Consider the following 21,706-nt stretch of genomic DNA (forward strand, 5'->3'; position numbering starts at 1 on the left):
AACCGATCCATTAATAATGTTCATGAAGCAGAAAAAGGTAGTAGAAGACCATATTTGGTAGCAGAACTAATATAACCTGATATTAAAACTAGTGCTTCCCATTTACTGGTAATGGAAGTGTGTGACGTTCTTTTAAAGACAGTTATTAATGAGCCAAAAAATCAGCTCTTCCTCCTCTTGCATGTACATTTGTGTGCTAATTTGGCTATAGTTATTTTGAGACCTGTATGAGGCCATTTATTAACCTCATTCCGTATCAAGTGGGGTGCCTTGTCACAGGAGGCCTTGGTTGAGGTGCTCTTTTGCATGCATGGGTCTCAGTTGAGGCTGAAGGTAATACTCAGAGGAAGTCTGAAATCTGCCATCTTCTTTGAGAGGTGCTCATGCCAAGCAGGGTGTGAAATGGTGTGGAGGAGTTTGTGCTGGGTCTGTGGATAAACAAGGACATCCTGTCTCCAGATCTGTTAGTAAGTAGCTTTCAGAAGCACTGAATCAATCAAAAAATTTATTCATTTGTCTGTGTTTAATGTAACTTTAAAGGTTTGAAATAGAGTCAGGCTAAAATATTGTCCTCTTTAGCTAGTTACTTACGGAACCCTCATAACAGAGATAAGCTTTGGATGAGGCACAAAACTGAGCTTTGAAGTTTTAAAGAAGAGGAAGGTTTCAAGTTTTACATGTGACCACATGAATCAGCCACTGCCCAATCCCATTTTTCTCTTTCAAGATTTTCTGTGTTTTGTTTTGTTTTTAAAGTTAGGAGCCCTCAGCATGTGTATGCCAGTGTGTTTGAGAGGTCATGTGTACGTATGTGTGCTGTGCTTGTCTGCCAGAATAGATTCCCCAGAAAGAGTGCTGCAGAAATCCAGCTGCTTTTCCATTAACAGCCTTGATTTCCGAATGGACTCCAGGAGGATACTTTCTTGAGCTGCCTAGGGATAACTAGCCAATCCAAACTATTTCCTTTTATGTGGTTGGCTGTGTCAGCTTTTGACCAATGGAGAATAACCTTCTCCCTATTAGCATGTTAATCACCCATTGTTATTTTAGCCTAGAAAGCCCTGCCTATGTGCAAACACACACTGGTACAGAATTCATGGAATACACGTAACATCCATAGACTGGTGCATTTGTTATTATGGTATTACAGCATGTTCATTAACCTCCAGCAGGCTAACTTGTTGCCATTGATGACACGGGAAGTAGTTAAGAAGCTCTTGGCAGCACCTAATTTGTTCTTTCCTCAGCAGGTGCTTGAGGAAATTGGATCCCATGCACAGAGGGGGTGGCAGCAACTCCCCTGTCTAACTCAAAACTTCTTACTTATTACTGCTGTCCTAAAAATGGGATTCTATATGTGGATATGGGGTGGAGGCTGTATGAAAAAGTGATGTGCATCTAAAAGTACACAAAAAATACCCACAAAATGTTTTCCTTCTAAAAAGTTCAGAGGGTGTTGCTTACTGAGTTGAGTTTCTCAGTGCTGTTGGCTTGGGGTTCTCATCCATTGCTCAGCTAACTGAGCTGGTGGCCAGTGTGCTGAGGTGTCACGTGTGTTCTGCTGCCATCAGCTCGAGCCGTAAGGTTATGCACTGCATGCTCCTGCTCCTGCCTAGTGGCAAGTGTTGCAGTAGGAATTATTTCCAGAAAGAAGAAGGCACGAAAGGACCAATTTTCTAAATTACACATCAAAAGATGTCTATTTAGACAGCATATTCCCATGCAGTAAATGAGCTGTACATTAGACCAGAGCACCACACTCCTGCTTTGGGAAATAAGAGTTTTTGCAAGTGTACAAAAGCTTAGCATTCATGGGTTTTGTGGGTTTGTTTTTTTTTTTTTTTTTTTTTTTCTGACTTGGATGTCTAACTTGTCAACATGCATTTTAATTTCTGCAAATGGTTTCATGGATTTTTTCCTGTCATGTTGCAGAAGTACATGTACCACTGTCAATCTGAGTGCAAACCTCATTTTCCCTGTTTGAATAAATGGTTCATGTAATTGCTTCTTCACACTGTCTCCTGACTTCTGCATCTAGGCCTCCCTGGTTTGACTTTGAGATGGAGAAAATATAAACAGATTGTGCTAGGAAACAGTTCTTTTGTGGTAATGCAGTTTTTCCAGGATTTCTGATGGGAGACCAATACAAAATGCATTTTTTTTTGTTCACTTACCCATGTAACTGTAGGTGCTTTACCTACTGTGTTTTGAGTTTAACAAAAGGTGGAATTTTTTGAGAAAGTTGATCTTATTCTGAAAACAGTTATTTTTCTGTCTTTTGTTTCACTCTGTGGGAATTTTACTGCAATGGGTTAAATGACAGGAACAATCTCATTACGACTCAAGTACTCAGATTTTCAAGTACTGTAATTTGAAATTTTTTAAGTTGAAATTGAAATTTTTTCCTAAAGCAGGTTGCTAATTAGAGATTGTGTTTATGGTCCCAGAAAAGCCTGGTCTGGGGATATATGAGCAAAACAGACCTCGGTGGAGGAAATTTGAAGCATGTAACATGCTATATTCATGATCACACTTGCCTTATGCTACAGTGCAGTTTTCTCTAATCTCTTTTTGGTTATTAAACAGAAAAAGACCTATCAATGCATCAAGTGCCAGATGACCTTTGAGAATGAGAGAGAGATACAAATCCATGTCGCTAACCATATGATTGGTAAGACATTCTTTACACTAGGCCACTCATTGGCTGCTTGTTTTTTACTACTCTTTGAAATTCACTATACGAATTACTTGTTAATATTCATGCTGTAATTTATTTTTTTATTTTTCAAGGAAAATGATTTTGATGTAATGATTCTTCAAAGCTTTTTAAATATGTGGTTATAAAAGTGTTACTACTGAGTTTTTTTCCTTATCCTTTTGAGTCCTCATGTAGCATTTTCATTTATATTAAAATCAAACTTTTGACAGTATCTTCCATTTGATAGCATAAATTCCTCTCTATCTACGTAAAAAGTACTTGCTAGTTGTCAACCACTTAGGAGCAATTATGTTTCAATTTTGTATGTCATGACATTGAATAGATGTAACTGCTAGCATTTTCCCAGCTAAGTGTGGTGAATTCCTGAGGAACACTGTCAAAACAAAACACTTACAGTTATTTCAATGGGTTTTTTTCTTTTTCCAACAATTCTGGACTTCAGGAAGCTCAACTTTTCAGACATGCAAGTGTTTTAAAATTCAGTGCTTTCTGCCTTCTACTACAGTCCTGTTGCAGGAGTTAGTAAAAGCGTTATTGTGATCTGGTGGGTTGTATTTCTGCTGCAGCTGTATGATTGCTTTTCTGAAAGGTTTTTCTTGTCTGTACAGATGTTATAAATATATGTGTTGGCCCAAGAGGTCAGTTTATTTTGATGCATAGACCACAAGGAGTTATTTACATATGTATAGGCACATGTTGGGTGAGACCCTTCAAGGACCCTACAGTGCTCTCCATTGTGTCTCCTACCTTCACATGCAGCATTTATCTCCCATAAGCCTAATGGCTTTCCTTCAACAATTTTACATTTAGGAAATTATTGTCCCGTCAATTCAAGTATGTAACTCCTGTTAGCTTTGAAGTGGATTATGCATAAATACCAGAAAGAGAGAGAAATGTGGACTGACAGTCTTCAAACCCTCACCCCCAAATGAAAAATATGCATGTCAGTCACAATAATTTTCATCCAAGAGCCAGGCAGGAGTTTTAAGTTAATGTCAAGCAGGTTAAGATGAAGATATCTAAAAATGTTTGCTTTTGTAGCAGGTGCTAATGTAATCTCTTGTTTGCAAGCTTGAAGAGTGAGATCCTTATTAATTGGACCATAGTGATTTCATGTAGCTCCCCCCTAGATTTTTCTTTAAGAAGGAAGTCCTTAGGCAAGCTTAGCACTTGTTTCAACTTAATTTGTGATCCAGTACCTAATAAATGATTTTTAAATACAAAGGTCTTGAAATGCCAAGTTAAGGTTCTGCTTGATTTAAGAGGGGAATCACTTTTCCTTTTGGAAAGACATAATTTTTTCATTTTCCACTAACTGATATGTGTAGTTTATATATGTAGGTCCTCAAATTAGTGCTGTCTGGAATCATACACAATTCTCTACGTGACCTTACAAGGTTTGCTATTAGTACTGTAGGAAAACAACAGGAGTAGAAGGCATAGAAGGATGAGAAAAGTGTGGTGCTGATGAATACTGTACCTGTTATTTCCTTGAAGCTGTACGTAAGTTATTATACGTATTTGGAAGAACTCTGTAAAAATACAAAGGTGCACATGGGCCCGGTTCTGTACACCTAAGACATTGTAAATACCAGGACATGGTAAGAAAATGTGTGATTATTCCATTGTGGTGTCGTGTCTTCATATTGCTTTGCTGAGGTATGGTCTGAGGATGTGCATTAAGTTCAGGTCACTACTTCTTTTAATAGTGCAGTTTAGGAAAGAGAGCAGTATAGAAACCTGTAATAGCCAAGATTCCTCCAACTCTGGGTGTCTTGGTTCACAGGGCACTTGGGCCCCTTCTCCTTCAGGACATGCAAGTGCTTCCGAAAAGGTGTTGCCAGTGAGTTTGCTCACTTGTATTTGTTGGTATTTTTTCTTTGCTAGGGAATACTGAAGGGAGAAGAAGAGGCTAGATGTCACCATTTCTTCAGCAATAAATGCTATGCAGATTTTTGGTGTTAATTTGCGTAGTTCTGAGTTGGTAATAGTAAGGAGAGTGTTGGACTGCGTCTTGGGCTTGCTCCTGTGCCCTTTGATGACAGCCTGAGAGCCTTGTTGCCTTGTTCAGGCCTCAGGAGAGACATGACTCCTTACTGCTCAGGCTGGTTCCTCACTTATAAAATAAGAGGTGCAAGAGTTTCCCTGCTCTGTGTTAGATCGAGTCTAGCCAGATGGGCAGTGAGAGACAGAAAACAGGGTAGCTGTTTCTGCAGCCCGGGTCGGTTTCACAGGGATTTTTAATGTCATCGTTGTCAATGTAAGATCTACTGAGGAGGATTTGTTAGTGCTGGGGGGACACTGAGATCTCAGAGTGATCATACAGGGCTTTGGGGCACAGGTGGGGCTTGCTCTCAGACTGTGTGTCCTCAGGAGCTTAGGGCTGGCCTTAACTCAATGAACTTGTATCTGTCTAAAGTGAAGGTGTCTGGTTTAATATAGTCATTGAGATGCTGTCTGGGGAAAATGAATGATTGATACCAATCTAAGATAAGAGTTTGACTAGGATAAGCATTTCCAGGGAGAGATTTTTATCTCTCTTTTGAATTTGAGGTGAGCCAAGACAATGAAGTTAGCCTTGACGTGTAATTTTTAGGTAAAAAATCCCTTGGCTTTGATAATCCAAGTCCTCTCAGCAGCACTTTCTTCTCATACTTTGAGAAACACAAAATCAATAGTTGAGATATCCTAAGCACTTGCTTAGAGTTTTATTCTGCTCAAGTGACTGTCAACAAAGGAATCCCTCCTCTGTTGCAGCTATACTTATTAAGTATGAGTGTCCATAATATGATTAAAGAATTCAATTGTTTCTGACATCATAGTCTTAAAAACTGCTTCCAGTTAAGTTGACTGTGCCTCCCTTTTCCCTCCTCTCAGCTCCTCAGTCTGGAGTCAGAGGCCCTGTTCATAATTCATGGAGGTAGGGGGCTTATTTTTTTCAAAGCATACGCAGGGAATTTCCAGTGCTACTCCCACACACTGCTTTGAAAAATTACCCTTCTGCACTCTAGCCCTTCACATCCTGTGCACAAACACAGAGGCACATTGGGTCCTGCACGAGGTCCCCAGGGAAGGAGCAGGCTGGATACATCCCCAGAGGAGGGAAACGGGAGATGTTTTGTTTCAGTTTCACTGGGGCCAGTGGAAGGGCTCTATGCAGCAGAACAGACCTCCTCAGCTGGGGTTAGCCAGGAAGGAATCTGTTAAGGAAGCTTTTCAGCTGGTGGAAGGGGGGCTGTTCTGGTTGGAATTTTTAGAGAGCAGTGGTCTTTGAAACATTGCACCGATTGGGGCTCCTTTGAAACATTTCCATGCCCACAGAAAGGGGATCCCCCTTTGAAACATTTACAGGCATTGGGGAGTCCACCTGGGACTATATCAAAAACTTTCAGTAGTTCTTGCAGCCTCTGTACTTGCTTACCTCCTGTTGCGCTGACCTGGCAATGTTTAAAGCTTCTCCCCCTCATCTCCCCACCTACCACTGCCTCTGATGTGCCGTCTCTATTAGATGCAGGGGAGGGTGGGCGTTCGTGGCCGTGGGCTCTACGGGGGGCACTGAGCAGCCATGGCAGCAGCCAGGAACGTGGAAATCTGTCAGTGCAGCCTCTCCCCAGTGGCTGGGGGAGCTGTGGAACTTCAGTCTCCATCACGGGGTCACTGCTGAGTCCCCATGGCAAATGAGCAGTGGCTGCTCCCATCGTGCACTGCCACGGGAAACCCACTCAGAGCCCTGCACAGGGACCTAAGGATTACACCCAGGGTTTTCATGTTGGGTTTTTACAGCTATGCTATTCCTACAGCCAGGCTGGATGCCCTAATTAATAATTTTCAGGGTGCACAAAATTCCACAGACTTGTTCTCCAAGTGGGTCAGTTCGCCCAGTATCAAGGGGAAGCACATTCAGATCCCTGCTGGAGTTCTCAGCTGTTTGGATAAGAGAAGTGGCCATAGCAGTACTTCTCTCTATCTCGATTAGATGGGGGATGTTTTCCATTTAATGTTCAAAGAAGATGAGTAACTGTCCCAACCCTTCTGTCTCCCATTCTTTCCTGGCAAACATGCACAGGAAACTCAACTGGGGCTCAGTTAGTGCTGGGAACACACCAATTCCTGGTTTGTGCTCTAACATTGGGATTGCTCTAACGTTCCTTCTGGCTCTGGCTCCGAAGGAGTGCAAGCGTTAATGGGGTCATGGGAGGCTGTCTGAGTCCTTGGAGCTCAGCAGAGCCCTGCCCTGATGCTGCTCCTGTCCTTACCTGTGCAATTGCCAGTGCTCCCAGTCCAGATTCCCGTCTGAACACTGGTGAGCAGCGAGGGAGGGAGGGGCTGGGCTGGATGTGCTGCAGTGTGTGCGATGAGAAGCATGAGGCTCTGTCTGTGCTTTGGGAGCCACTGGGGACGAAGGAGAGTGCTGAAGGCAAAGCTTCCAGAAGTCACAGTGAAATTGTTCTGTGGCCTGGTTCTTGAACTGCAGCCTGGACAAACACCTCTCTGCTTGATGTGTTGGGGACAAGCAAGTTAAACACTGTGTTTGGAGGAACGGGGAGAGTTTTCAGAGGACTGCCCCAAGCCATGGCATATCATACATACATTGTATGTAGCACAGGACTCCCAAGGATCTTAATTACCTTTCCTGCCCTTGGAGATCATGTTTCAAGTTCTGGAAACACTCTGCCAGATTTAAACACAAAGAGAAGGGGAAACATCCATTCACAGTTACATTTCTTTCAAATGCATACCAGTGTTCTAAACAAAAAATGACCAACTATAGATTTGTTATTTTGTTAACATTTTAAAATAATGAAATATTTAAAAATAATGAAATCAGTTGGGTGTTCATAAGAGGCCAAACTGAATTAATAACTATAGAAATAATTTTCTAAAAAGCAGCAATTTAGAAAGTTGATTTTATGTTTGGAAGAATTAGCAGTTGATACCAATCTCCATCACTAAGATGAAACCAGCACAGGGGTGAAGGGGTTGAGATAGTACTCAAAATCAAGCATAAATCATATATTCCCAGTTATGTTTTCCTCTTCTGTTTAAAAATTGAAGCAAACAGTTTTTTCTTTTGATTTATGTTTCACAGTTTCCATAAATTCAGATCTTAACAAAATTGCTAATTTATATATTATGTGAATAAAAATTCCGACTCATTTTGGATTGTCTTGAATTCCTACCTGTCACAGTAGATTCTGAGTGCGTGACTGTCTAACAAGGATGTAGGTAAGCATTGTTTTTGCAGAAATTACTTTTATACATGTAAAGAGACCAGCGCTGGGTACCTCTGATGAGGATGGGAAGTGCTTCTGATACTCAGGCCTGATCTTGTGAAGCACTTTGTTCCTCTTTCTCACTGAGTTGAGGACAGCAAACTTTTCAGAATCTTTCTTGTAATAAAACATGTTTTATTTTATGTGAAATAAACGTTGTCAATATTGGAAGAAGGGCATCTTTAATGCTTGTGAAATTCCTATTTTTTTCCTGCACATTTTGTTTCACACAATGCTTGAATTCTAATTGATTTAAAGTTTAAGGGTGCTGTTTGTGTTCTAAAAATGACTGGATGTGGCACGTAGTGGCACAGTCTAGTTGACAAGGTGGTGATCAGCCAAAGGTTGGACTTAATGATCTCAGAGATCTTTTCTGATCTGAATGATTCTGTGATTCTGTTTGGTAACATACTGTTATGACTGTGTCCTGAGACAAAACTGTTCAGTTCTTTAGAGAAACTCTTCAGATCTAAGCACTGCTGTTAGTTAAAGCATCTACATTGTAGCAATGATGATGACATTGTAAAGCACTATCTTGGTAATAGCTTTTAGGCATTAAGGCAAATAAAAATGTGCCAGATTGTTTTTTAAGCATTACTTGCAAATTATCAACAGGAACATATTTCTGAACTCAACAGCTGAATGTGTGAATTAATTATAGACACATTAGGAACTCAGAAATATTTTTTTAAACTTTGATGTTTGTAAATCATATTACAAGTAATTGCTCTTTTAATGCAGAAATGAAGGTACAACCTTCATATATTTACTCAGTGCTTGCTTCAGTATCCAGTTCTATGTGGAGTTGCTTTAATAAAGAATATGTACTAGACTTTTATTTTTGTAAGTACACCAAAGTGTACTTACCTTAAAAGGTGAAGAACATACATGATGTCTCCACACGCCCATGAGAGCCTTAAACCCAGGGAGTGCAAGTGCCGTGGGGTGACCGGAGTCCTGGTGGTGCTGCCACAGGAGACTTTGCCCAGGTGGGGATTGTGGCTGGCTCGGGCTCTTGGGCAGAAGGATCTGCTCCTGTCAGTAAGGTCCTCCTGGCATTTTGTCCGACTCTAAGCCCTGGTTAGGTATTTTTGCATTCATTACTTTTAGCATTAACCACTTGTACAAGTAATTAAATGTTGTAATTAGTATAGTGTATTAAAAGCTAGAAATGTTTCATTTTACAAGTCACACTTTTTAACAGCGTAGCTGTCCTGAAAGCCAAGTTGCCATTGCTAACAGACAAAAGCTACTCCCTTTAGTATAAAACAACACTGGCCTTTAATATAATTAATATAATTATCTATTACTTAGTTGGTTTCTTACTTTGAAACTAGTTTCAAAACATTATGGTTTTACTGTTCCTTCCTTTCTAAGGCTGGAAAACTACTTATCCAAAATCTTAATAATTTTATCCAGTTGTACTGTGCATATGTGGCCTCCTGCAATTGTTATCTATGCATATTTGTTCACACAAATTACTCCATTTCATGAGAATTTATTTATTTTTGCTTGTTTATCTATCAGGAAAGAAATAACATTTCCCTTAATGTATTCATTCACATATTCCTTTTGCATTTTTCATTTCATTTACAACTTGGTAATAGTAGTTCAGTTTTCACTGACATTTTTATAGCTGCTATGACAACATTCCTGTTTTGCATGATACATGCATAATCGGCTGTGATCACAGTTTTACATTGCTTTCATTCTTTCTTAACCATGTTAAGATTCCTTACAGCCACCAAACTCAATTTTCATATGCAGTGATGATTACACCTGTTTAAACATTTTCCTGGTAGTTTCATATTTATTCATAAAGGGAGCAGTTGATACAGCACCTTTTCTGCAATCAGTCTGAGTTCTAAGTGTGATATTTCTTCAAAGTTATCTTTAGCAAGCACCTCAATCTAGCCCCACTCTTTCAACATCAGTGCAGCACAAAAATGCTATTTTTTAGTAAACTTTGCTCTGTGTAGAAGTAATTTTTCTGAATGTGTAACTTGGTCTTCATTTTATTAATGAACCTTGAAAACTGTTTATGTTTGTATTTAAAAGTCTGCAGAGGTGCTTTCTACCTTATTCTCAGATATTTGATATGTGCAGGGCCCTGTATTTCTAAATTTACAAACAAATTTCTTAGTCCACTCTTTGCTAATCTTGAATATAGAAAAGAAAGCAGGTCCTCACCATATGGGGCTTGGGTTTTCCCTGCAGATGGCAAAATGACTCTGCTTTCTGGTGGAGAGGTCAGCACCCCTCTGTGCCCTACTTTTAAGGAAAAAACCACCAGAATATATCTTGTGAGTGGAGGAGGGAAAAACCCACCACCATTTCTAGGTGTAGTCTTCAGGCTTCACATAAGTAATGTTTTCAGGATGTTGTCCTTTTCCTTATGTGGGACTAATGTCTGTATCAGTTATGTCCTTAAAATCTAGATGTTGATGATTTCTTTAAGGGAACTTACTAACAGATAACAGTTTTATCTGGATAAAGTAAATGTTATCCCCATTTCTTCTTTATTTGCCAAATGAATGTATTGGTTTGGAAACATCAGGTACCAGTACTACCTTTCTTGACTGACAGAAAGATTTTTGTGTGTTTTTGTGAAAGACAGATGATACATGAGAAGTGAGTAAGGAACAAAGGAATGAATGTTTAGTGAAACTGGAAAAACCTGTACTGGGTTAGCTAGGAATTAGCTTAGGCAGAGTTGTAAAATACTCTTTTTACCTCTTTGGGGAAACCTAGACAAAGTTCCAGACTGTTTCCAGCCATAGGAAAATGAAAAAAGAATGTATATAATATCAGTAATCTGTAGTTAAATTCCTTTTCTACTGATAAAACTCTGGATTTCATTCTTTCTGAATATTTGGTTCAATATTCAGCACTTTTGAGCACTGGACCTAAAATGTTGGTTTCTACTCTTTTGATTATGGAACAGCTCTCTGGTTTTGAATCAGTAAGGGTACTGGTGTGCATATGCTGTACCCTGGCTATAGTTATCAGAAAAAAAGGGTTTATTCGTATGTTAAAGGTCCAGATTTGTACCTCCTGTTACTTGGTTGACTTCAAAGTGAGACAGTTGGCCCATTGCCTTTAATTATAGTTCAAACTCAACATCATCCTTAACCTTGGGGAAGATTTAATCTGGTGTCCTAGAACAAGAGGTTGCCAATTGACATGACCCTTAAAAAATTATTTCTGTTTTGTCATAGCTGGCAAGTAATTCAAATCAAATACAAGCCTCCCTGGATGCTCTGTCTCTTTGGGTTACTGGCACCTTTTTTTTTTTTTTTTTTTTTTTGCATTCATGGAGGAAATCACGAAGGAAGCCCTTGTAAACTATTTAAGGCTTCTACCTTTTTTTTCCATGTTTCCAGGCTCCTGGCACACATAAAGCCTTTGCCTCTGTAGTTTGTACAGATGAGCTGCTTCCTCGTATAGCAAGGTTTTGTCACAGACTTTTTTTTGTTCAATTTATTAGTAACTTTTGACAGCTTTGGGCCTTTTTTTAAAAATCAGAAGGGTTTTAATTGAATATTTTGACTTGGCAGATTCACTGTGTGCCATTTTAAAAATTACATTTCTTTAGTTAAAAAATAAAAAACTTACATTCTTTTGACAGCCAATAACTACCAGGTGATTGCACAGTAAGCTTGAGGAAGAAGACTTCAGGCTGTCCCTGTCAGACTTCCCTGTAGTAGTGTCAAAAGAACTGGCAGATCATGATTTTATAAATGAAAAAATTTTGTCCTGCCACAGCTGAAAAACTCAAAGAAGTCATGGATATGAATACCATGGTCTTCAGAAGGCAGAGCTCCATAGCAAGCCAAAACACCCCACTGTATTCCATAGTCATCTGTTTCACCCATTTCATAGAATCATTTGGAAAAGAGGTCCAAGATCACTGAGTCCAACCCTTGACCGAACACCACCTTGTCAACTAGACCAGAGCACTGAGTGCAACATCCAGTTGTTTCTTGAACAATTCCAGATATGGTGATTCCACTCACCTCCCAGGGCAGCCCCTTCCAATGCCTGACAACCTTTTCAGTGAAAAAATTCTTCCTGATGTCCAACCTGAACTTCCCCTGGCACAGCTTGAGGCCAGTTCCTCTTTTTGCTTGTTACCTGGGAAAAGGGGCTGACCCTCGCCTGGCTACAGCCTCCTTCAGAGAGTTGTAGACAGCAATAAGGTCTCCTCTGAGCCCCTTTTCTCTAGGCTGAACACCCTCAGCTCTCTCAGCCACTCCTTGTAGGAATTGCTCTCTAGATCCTTTAGCAGCTCCGTTCCCTCCTCTGGACTTGCTCCAGCACCTCAATGTCTTCATTGTCATGAGGGGCCCACAACTGGATGCACGACTTGAGTTGTGGCATCAGCAGTGCCCAGTACAGGGGGACAATCTCTGTTTTGTGTTTTGTTCTGCTGGCACAAATCCAGCTACAGATGGGGTGGATGAGGTGCTGACCCCATGGGGAGGAGCTGAGCCTTTTTGCTTCCTGTAGGAATAGGCCAAAGGCAATTTGGTCCAGTGTTTCCTTTTTTTGCACCTCCTGAATTGGTGGAAAAGACTACAAAAAATAGTACGTGGTAGGAAGTGCACAGCACACTGCTTACATGTTTACACCCCACTTGAGTCATTCATAGCCTACTTGGGATTTAATCCTGCCTTCAGCTGCACATCATTCATCATCTGGTGGCCAGTCAAGGGCCTTGAAATTGACCAAGTCTATTGAATGTTGTGTGTGTAACTGTGAAGTGTTTGGATCTTATGACTTTATCCTGTTCTGTATTCACTGGGAAGTTTTTTAGCATGGTTCAGGCTAGGCAGATCCATAGGTTTTAGGTTTGCTCTGAATAGAGTTTGGATGTTTTAAAGGATCAACATCAACTAGCACCACTGGCGTGTCCTCTGCTGTTACGTTTTGCACGCATCAGATATCACGTATTATCGGGGTATGGAGAAATATTTCTTAAACCCCATGACTGTGAGTTATATCCTGGAATAAATATTGGCAACAAAAGTTAAATGATGAAACCTCATGCAATGAACAGTAACTGATTCAAGCTGGGCCGGATATAGATAGCTAAAGTCGAAGGGAAAGTATTCCAGTGACATTTTCTCCTTGTTTACTTTCTAGTTAAGAAATTCTCTTTTTATCCCCCCTTATTCTTAAAAAAAAAAAAAAGAAAAAAAAAAAAGAATAGATCAAATTTTGATTTGGAAGAAAAGGATTTGGGGTGAAAAAAGGAAAGCAAAGCAACTTTCCCTTCACCTGTAAAATCTTTTAAAACTGGGAGTAGCTGTGCCTTCACTTAAAGAACATTAATGGAGAGAATTTCCTTTGAAAACTAATTCCAATGTACCCAAAAATGAAACCAACAATGTTTTTATTAAACCAGAATGATGACCTTTCAAGGAATGAGGAATTTAAATCATGAGATGTTATTTATTAAGTTTACTTTATATTCCATCTGAAAATCTAGATGAACAATTATACTACAGTAATCCAAAAATACTGAATACAGGAATCCAAATACACTGCAAAATACAGGAATCCAAATACACTACAAAAGTTGAGGTATTGGAAAAGTTGAATATGTTATTAAAGCATTATTAAAAGGAAAACTAGGTTCTTTAAATGTTTTCACTAAAACTTGTATGGATTTTTCTTCCTGTAAGCATGTTAGTGGTATTAATACTCATTGTCAAGGCATCTGATGCTCAGGTACCATCATACCGTTTGGTTGTGGGAGATTTCTGTCCATAGGTGGTTAACTTTGGGTGTCCAAGAGTCTATGTAGAGTTGATGTGGGGAAAACTTACTCTGTATTTTTTTAAACAGCCTGTTTTGAAAGGGAAAGGTGCAGTTGCTTGTAAATGCTCCATTTCCAAGGAGTGAAAGATGGTGAAGATTAGCAGTTCTGGAGTTCAGCACAGACATTGCCCGGAAACATTAACTCCTGAGTGGTTTGTGTTTTGTGCACTAGTAGTCCATGCAATCTAAACAATAGTCTGCAGTTTTAAAGAAGAGACCTTTGTCATGCAGGCTCTGAGGCCTGATTTCAGCTGACACAAAGGTGTGGCTCTGTTACCTCTAGAACTATGACTCGAAACTCCTTTATTGTTAACAAGTGATTGAGGTTTGATTTTTCATTCCAGTAGAAGTACTATTAGACCATAAATGTACAAGGTGTAATTATATTTATCTTGTATCTTTGTTCTTGTTTGAACATGACTTACTAGGAAGAGAACTCTAGAGACCCCAAATATGTATTTTATATGGCCTAGTCAAAGAGTTTTCCCATTTTTGTAAGGCTGGGGAGGTAGCTGCCATTTGCAAACTAGCAATACAGTAAAAGCACATCATTGTACAAAACATTTTATTTGGACAGCTGTATAAAAATGGCAACACACTGTGAAATCCATTAACAGCAAAACATGTTAAATTCAGCAAAATGCATCTCATGTGGAACACTGAATAAGAAATTATAGTCTGAGTTTTACTAGCTGGTTATCAGAGTCTGTCTTGAATGAAGAAAATTGAATTTTTTTTCATGTGTCTGCCTGTAATAACAGTGAATGCTGTACAGTGGGTTTTGAAACTAGCATGCACCTGTAAATTCTTGCTTCACGGACTCTTCTGCAAGGTTTTCACAAATCTAAACATCCATGAGGAGTCTAAGGGGGCGGTTGTCACGCAGGCAAGTAGCTCTTACTGGCATGTTGGGTCCCACTCATGCTCATTTGCATTACTGGGTTCAGAAACATTTGTAGGGGTAAGTTTTAGGGGATGTAGAGTAAGAGCTCAAACTGTGAAGAAATGGATTCTCCCCGCCTTGTCCCTCCGCCATGCCAGCGAGGACTGCAGTCTTGCCAGGCAAGGGTAGGGACTTTGACTCATGTGGGATTTCCACAGGTGGATTTTGCTGTGCTGCATGTTGTAAGACTTTTCACAGTTAATCAATAGCACTTAAAAATTCAAGCCCCATCTTCGAAATGTTTTGCATTTCCATTGTTCGCACTGTTTAACTATGAGATGTTGCTTATCAAGATAGGATGCCATTAAGTATTCTGGTAGAGAAAGAAAAAATGAGTTTACTCTTGCCTGGTAGAAAATGAAACAGCCATGTTAACTTTAGCTCTAATCATGAGATTAAACGTCTAATGGGGAATAATATAATTTTCACTCTTCAAAGCCAGCATCAGTGACCTTTGGAGAGTTTTAACAGCCTAATGATTTCTAGAAGATGCAAAACCCAGTCTTTTCCTTGACAAGGAAATGAAAAGTGGGTGGAAAAAAGCAAGCGCAAGTAACAGAACGCTGGAGCAGGCTAAATGACTTTTAATCATATTCAGTACAACTTGTGAGAGATTGTTTGCAGGCTTTTTTGTCCAAGCCACTGGGTGCTCTGAAGGGAGAGAAATAAATGCAAGGCAGAGCCATGGGGCTGGGGGACAGTGTGGGGACAGCTCTGCTCCTCCACCCAGCTGGCCCACGGCAGTGGCCACTCTGACCAGCAAGGCTGAGTGTGCACGCTGCTCGTCCTGAGCAGGTTTGCTGTCGTGTGGGGCTTGTTTCCTGTGTAAGAGCACTGGAATTTCTTGTTTCAGTTCCTGTTTGCCGTGTTTGTGAGCTCAGGCTGTTGCTCTTTTGCCAAGCTGGCAGCACACGGGGGGGACTTCCTGCGCAGGGGATGTAAAAGCGATTCTCTGATTCTTCCTCTGCAGCCATTGGGAGATAAAAGCCAGGACATCAGGGACTGCAAAGAGGGAGCCAAATTATATTTATAATATTAAAGTGAGTGCATTTGTGGTTTTGCCATTCTCTAGGGTTTTTCATAAGTAGAAAAACATGAATTAGCATTTTCCATTTCCATATATTGACTGGAAAAATAGCCTGCTCTCAATTAAGACCTATAGCTTTTGGGATGTATGCAACAATTTTATAAAATATTTACAGGAAAATTTGCATTTTACATAGTATTACAGTTTTTCTTGTGTTTAGTAGAAAGAACTTAGGCCTAAGAAAGGAAATCCATCCAGCGTACCAAAAGGGAACTATATCTAAAATTAGATTGTTAGTATTCACAACAAGGAATGTCCAGTGCTGACTGTTACCTCCAGTAATTATTGAAGGTCGCTCTTCCCCCCAGCTATTTGTTACAGCTGCTGTAAGGACTGTGCTCCCTGTGCAGAGCTATCGCTATCCCTTTAAAACTGCCTTTGGAAGCGACTGGAGCTTTGCGCTAGACAGATAAGTAGAACATTTTTTACCAAATGTAAATGCGCACTGTAAAGAACACAGCTATTTCCTGGATAATTTGCAGTTGTATATTTTATGTTAATTTCACCGAAAATATTGCACCCCTGCCAGGTTTAGTAGAGGCTCACTGTGATATGAATAATTTCTAGCAAATCTTTTTTTTTTTTCTTCATTTAAGATTTGGCACCTTTTTAAGATTTTAATAATAGCAACAAGGAGGAAGATTTAGAACAAGTGAAACATTAGAGCCAAAGAAATTCACATTGAGAGCTAATGTAAAATAGCAAGAATAATTACATGGAAAACAGTTTCCACAGATGTTTTTCCTTGTAATGTAATAACTATTTACTAAACTGTTTATTTTAGGCCCTTGGTTTACAATAAAATATTTATACATGCTCTGCTGTAATAAAAAAATATTGACAAAATACTATAGAGATTTTTAAAAGACAATTAGTATTTCCCTGTCTGGAAAGGGAACACAGGAGAAGCAGTGCCAGCCCTTGCCATGCTTGTGGAGAGGAGATCTGGGGTTAGCAACAACATCCCTTTTGGGTTTGTTTGTGTTCAACTCAGCTAAGAGGGAGACTCTGGACTTGCAGCAATCCAGAGGGTAACTTACTGAAGAACATCAAAACTAACACTCTAAAGATGTGGAAACATACTTTTCCACTTCATTGCAATAGGAAAAAACTTTATTCCATACCTGAGTTATTTTACAATAAAGCTATGTCTTGTCTGAGCAAAATATGCCTGTTTTAGGAGCAGGTTTAAAGTTCAAGATGCCATAATCCTGAATCTTGTTCTTAAAAAAGAGTGTGGGACAGTGACATCTCTGAAGTAATGCCTGTGGCATGTTTATTGTTTGATCCTGACCGAGCCACATCTGTCATACACTAATTCATAAAGTTACTCCCATGCCTATAGAGCATGTACACTGTGTTACACAGGGGCAACTGCACCTATGCAGATATAGTGGTGTCTGAGGGTGCTGAAGTAATAAAATCAACAATATTGAAAGGTCTACAGATCGTGCTTTCCGTACAGAATCTTAAATTGTCTATTTTTCTGTTCATGAATATATGGAAGAAACTTAATTTTCAGGTGTCTATGACCTTACCTTTTAAAATCTTGAACAGAGGGTAGTATCCTATAAGAAACTTCAGTTCCTGCCAATTTCATAATGAAGGATTTTTTTTTTTCTTCAGAAGTTATTGTACATCCTTTATTTAACTCTAGAGTGCTGACACGCAGTAACTTTAAAAAGAGGCCTCCAGAATAGAAGAGAAAATACCTTTAATTTCATGGATGCAGACCCTGCTGTCTGTGTGCATTTGAGCACCACCAACATGTTAGAGGAACCTGAAGTCTGAGTAAAGACTGCCTGAACAGCCAACGTTTGGGAAGCAGGATGGTTTCAATATCTAGATATGAATCCATATTTAGCAGTTCTGGCTCTACTTTCAAGTAGACAATTCCCTTGAGTTTCCAGGCTAGCAAGTTGTAAGCTTTATCGTTGCAGAGGAAACAGGGTAGCTGCCTTGTGGAATGATTTGAAAAATTAATTTAAAATATACCTATGAACCTCCTTTCTTGGTGAAACTAATAACACTCACCTGTTTAAAAATTATTGGCATGATTAACTACGGAGATTTTTGTCATGCTGAGTTATAACGTGCACAAAAGAAGAACAGAGCAGAGCAGAAAACAGCAAGCATGAGAACTAAAACTGAACAAAAGAGGGAGCTAAGAAATCTAAAATGTTCAGTTTTAAAGCAGGAATAATCATGGTTACCAGATGCCTTTTGTTGTAAACAGACTATTTTCCATGGTTGACTCTTACACAGAGGCCAGTGCACGCAAGAGGTATGTGAGCCTTGTACCGTGCCATGCGAAACCACCACGTCCTGTTCCCATGGTTTGCCCTTGCAGAACCTACCCACAACAGCTTTTGGAGAATTAAACATTGGCTTTCCCTGTGCAAGTCTGGATAATTTAATATCAGACTTACAATAAGAAAAATAGATGGTGTCATGTGTGCAGTATTTTCTGTAAATTACACCAAAGTTGAGTCCTTGGCTTTCAGCCTTTGCTACCTTCCTGCCTGTGCAATGTGGACACACTGTAGAGTGCTGCCAGGTTATGCAATTAGTTCAGTGCAGCTCCTTTTGAGTCACTGGTAGGGTCCAAAGCTAGCATTAAGGAAAACAAAGGAATTTGTGCTTGGAAGTCAGCATTGCTCTGTACACAAAAATTTCTTTATTTTTCAAGGACTTTTATTGTGTAAGCTAATGATTTTGTTTGTAAGTTATATTCTCAGGGGCATGGACATCCAGGATAATCGAGGATGTACTTTTAATACCGATCCCACAATGTTAGGTCTCTGGTGGAAAAATTGGACTGACTGCAGGGCTTGAGGCTTGGATTAACCCCTGCTTGGAAGAAGTGTTGATTTCCTGGTGCTGAATGTATTTGTAAATTGATACATGTTTCCTATGTGTAAATTAGTTCAAATAAGAGTAAATTAGTCAGTTCCCTTCCCACTTGCATTTTAAAATGTCTCTTAGTGTTGATCACAGTAAAAGCCATTATCTCTTTCAGTAATTTTGAAAACTAAGTACATCTGCCAGGGTTCTGCCCTTCATTGTCTGAGCCTCACCTGCTTGGCCCTTCCCTGCTTCCTCCCCCAGCTCCAGCAGCAGGCTGGGGCTCCTCTCCCTGGGAAAGCTCAGCTCAGCTCAGCTCACAGCTCTCTCTCCAGCCCAAATCAGATGGTGCTTCAACTGAAGTGGGAGTACTGCATGGTATGTAAAGCAGAAATAAGGGATGCAATATCTGTGGGTCTGAAAGACAAGGAGGGCATCTTTTGCAATTTTGAATTGCCTTTTTTTTTGGCTATGGAAAGGAGTTTAGAAATTACCCACTTAAATTGGACAATGTTATTGATACCTCTGCATGGAAAAGTAGTATTTTAAGAGAGGTAGATTGAGGAACAGAGCAAGAAAGCACATGTAAGGGAAGGAGGAGTTCTTCTGAAAATTCATGTGGCATGAGTTATAGCACAAACCTTTTCAAACAGTCTCCAAAAGCAATCACCTAGTATCCCTACCATACCCCTGCATATAATGAAACAACTGGCAGAGAGTATTATTTTAATAAAGCATTGGCTGTTAGTGACTCTCATACTGGATCGGGAAACGAGTTCTGAGGAACAGATATTGCTGAAGAATCTGTCTCCAATTTTCCCTTGGAACTGCACTTCTAGGGTCTTTAAAGGTTTATGTATTTAACAGTGCAAATCTTCATTTTAAGTTTTCATTTGCTGCTTGGGATTTTTATTAATTTTGCAGTGTTCATTTAAGTTGATCCAGCCCTTTATATCATTTCCAGCTTGAAATATTAGTTCAGAGATAAGCTTTGTTATTAAGTGCTTAATCTTGAACACTTGTCTTATTTGGTAAGAATTATCTCTGAGAAGTAGGCAAAGAGAAGTTGACTACTGTGGTTTTAAAGCAGCTGTAACTGGAGTAGCCCAAGTATTAGTTAAAAAAGGTTGGCATCCCTTCAGTTTGCCATCACAGCAGCTGGACTTCATTAAGTGCTGGTGTTAATTACTGGGAGAGTGTTGGTTCAGTATGTGAGCAGCAACACTTGGGGTGACACAATAAGAAAAGGGTCACCTTGAAATAGAAGCTTTTTTTTTTAAAAAAAAAAAAAAAGCAAAGAAGGGCTGCCATTAATTTTGTTACTGCTTTTAGTTCAGACTTTACCAGCAAACAGTGAAATAAGCACTACTGTGCAGCAGTGGGGAATGGCTGAATTGTGTCCACTGAACAGGCCATGAAGGAATGGAGGTGCAGTGCTGGGCCAACTTGCCCCATAATAAAGGCAGATGTTAATGTCACATTTTCTATGTGTGTGGTGTGAAGGAGAGGGAAAATTCTTTCTGTATTCTCCAGAGTTTTCAAGCCATATGCAGTATAGTTTGAAGAGGAATTATTAATAATTTCTTATACTGTAAATAGTATTCTATGGAGAAAACCTGTTAAGGGTTTGTAGCTAAGGAAAGTTTAGGAGCTGAATGTCATGGAGAATAACATAAAACATGTGGTAGCGTAAAACAAGCATTTCTTGGAAACATGTCCTAAAGCTGATGACATTCAGACAAAGTGGGCCAAGTCCAACCCTGGTGTAAGCAGCTAGTGGTGCACCCTTCACCAAGGGAAAGTGAATTTTTATCTGTGTCTTTCACCTGGCAATTATCTGGATGCGGGAGCCAGGTGCCCGGGCTGGAAAGGGTGTGTGTGAGGATGTTGGAGGAGAATTAGGTTATTACATTTCCTCCTTAATTCTTCATCAGGGCTGCTGCCTGTATTTTCTACAGAAAAATCAATGCATTCTGATTCTGTAATTTCCCATGGTGCCTCGCCGGGCGCGCGGTGTGCCGTGGGAGGTGACATATCCGGTCATGGCAGCTTGAACTCTTTTTTCCAGTGAAAGAATTCATTGGAATTTCACAACCTTTGCATGCTTTTGTGAAAACACTCATTTGTGTTTGCGCCAACCTGCTAATGGCGGATGCCGGGGCTTGCGAATCCCACCTACATTCGGTGCTCGTTATGGCATGGAATGTGCCGTTAATAATGCATCTGTGAAACTCAGCTGCGAGGGAGCCAAGTAATTATCCCACCGTAGCGTTCCCTGCTTCAGTGTCATCACAACTGGGGCTTCATTAAAAGTCCTAACAGTAGAGATGTTGTGTGGTGCAGCCTGTATATATATTTTTTCATTTAAATTATCAGCAATGCCATGGCTCAGAGGTAATTTGACTTTTTGAAACCGTGGAGCCCCTGTGAATTTCCTTCCTCCTCTCCCTCTCGCTGCCGCACCAGCTGATCAGCCCCAGAAGAACAAAAGGTTTATCTGAAGCTATGAAGCATATATTCACCAGCTTCTGGCGTCTAGATAAAAAAAAAAAAAATCAAAGTACTCCATTGAACATGTTAATACTGAGCAAAATGCACACAGCCAGACACTAAACCTTTACAGGGATTTAGGCATTTGAAAAGTGATACTCTGATCAGGTCTTGAGTTAGTTTCCTTAGCATAAAGTAAAGCAGAATCTTAAAGTAATATATGTTTTTAAATAAATGGAAAGCTTAACATTACCTCCCCCTCCCCTTTTGTTTTATTTCTTTGTCTGGTTTCTGTCAGTCAGGCAGTAACAAAATCTTGGGCAAAGGTATGCTGTAATGGAAGTATTTTCCCTTTTTAATATCATATCCTTCCAACAGAAAATATAGTATGAACCTCTGGCATAAAAATAAACGGGCATGAAGAACAAAAGCATCTGTGGCTCCTTTCAGGTCTCTGAGGGAGTTTGGGATGCTTCAAAAAATTATTAATCTGGTACTTCATTCCTCCTTGTTGTTGGGTGTTTTTT

General features: G+C 39.8%; 1 protein-coding gene across 3 annotated transcripts in view; it reads left to right on the plus strand.

Moving 5' to 3' along the window:
* ZNF423 (zinc finger protein 423) overlaps nucleotides 1-21,706 on the plus strand; it is a 228,729-nt gene that overhangs the window by 139,140 nt on the left and 67,883 nt on the right. For 2 of the 3 annotated variants that reach the window (XM_050311213.1, XM_050311214.1), the window contains one exon: nucleotides 2,587-2,671. The exons of the other annotated variant lie outside the window; for it this stretch is intronic. In XM_050311213.1, the coding sequence (XP_050167170.1) occupies nucleotides 2,587-2,671 (85 nt within the window). The remainder of the gene's footprint in view (nucleotides 1-2,586; nucleotides 2,672-21,706) is intronic. 3 annotated transcript variants of the gene reach the window in all.

Source organism: Myiozetetes cayanensis, unplaced genomic scaffold (assembly GCF_022539395.1).
Source record: "Myiozetetes cayanensis isolate MyiCay16 unplaced genomic scaffold, myiCay2020 scf16, whole genome shotgun sequence".
NCBI lineage: Eukaryota > Metazoa > Chordata > Aves > Passeriformes > Tyrannidae > Myiozetetes > Myiozetetes cayanensis.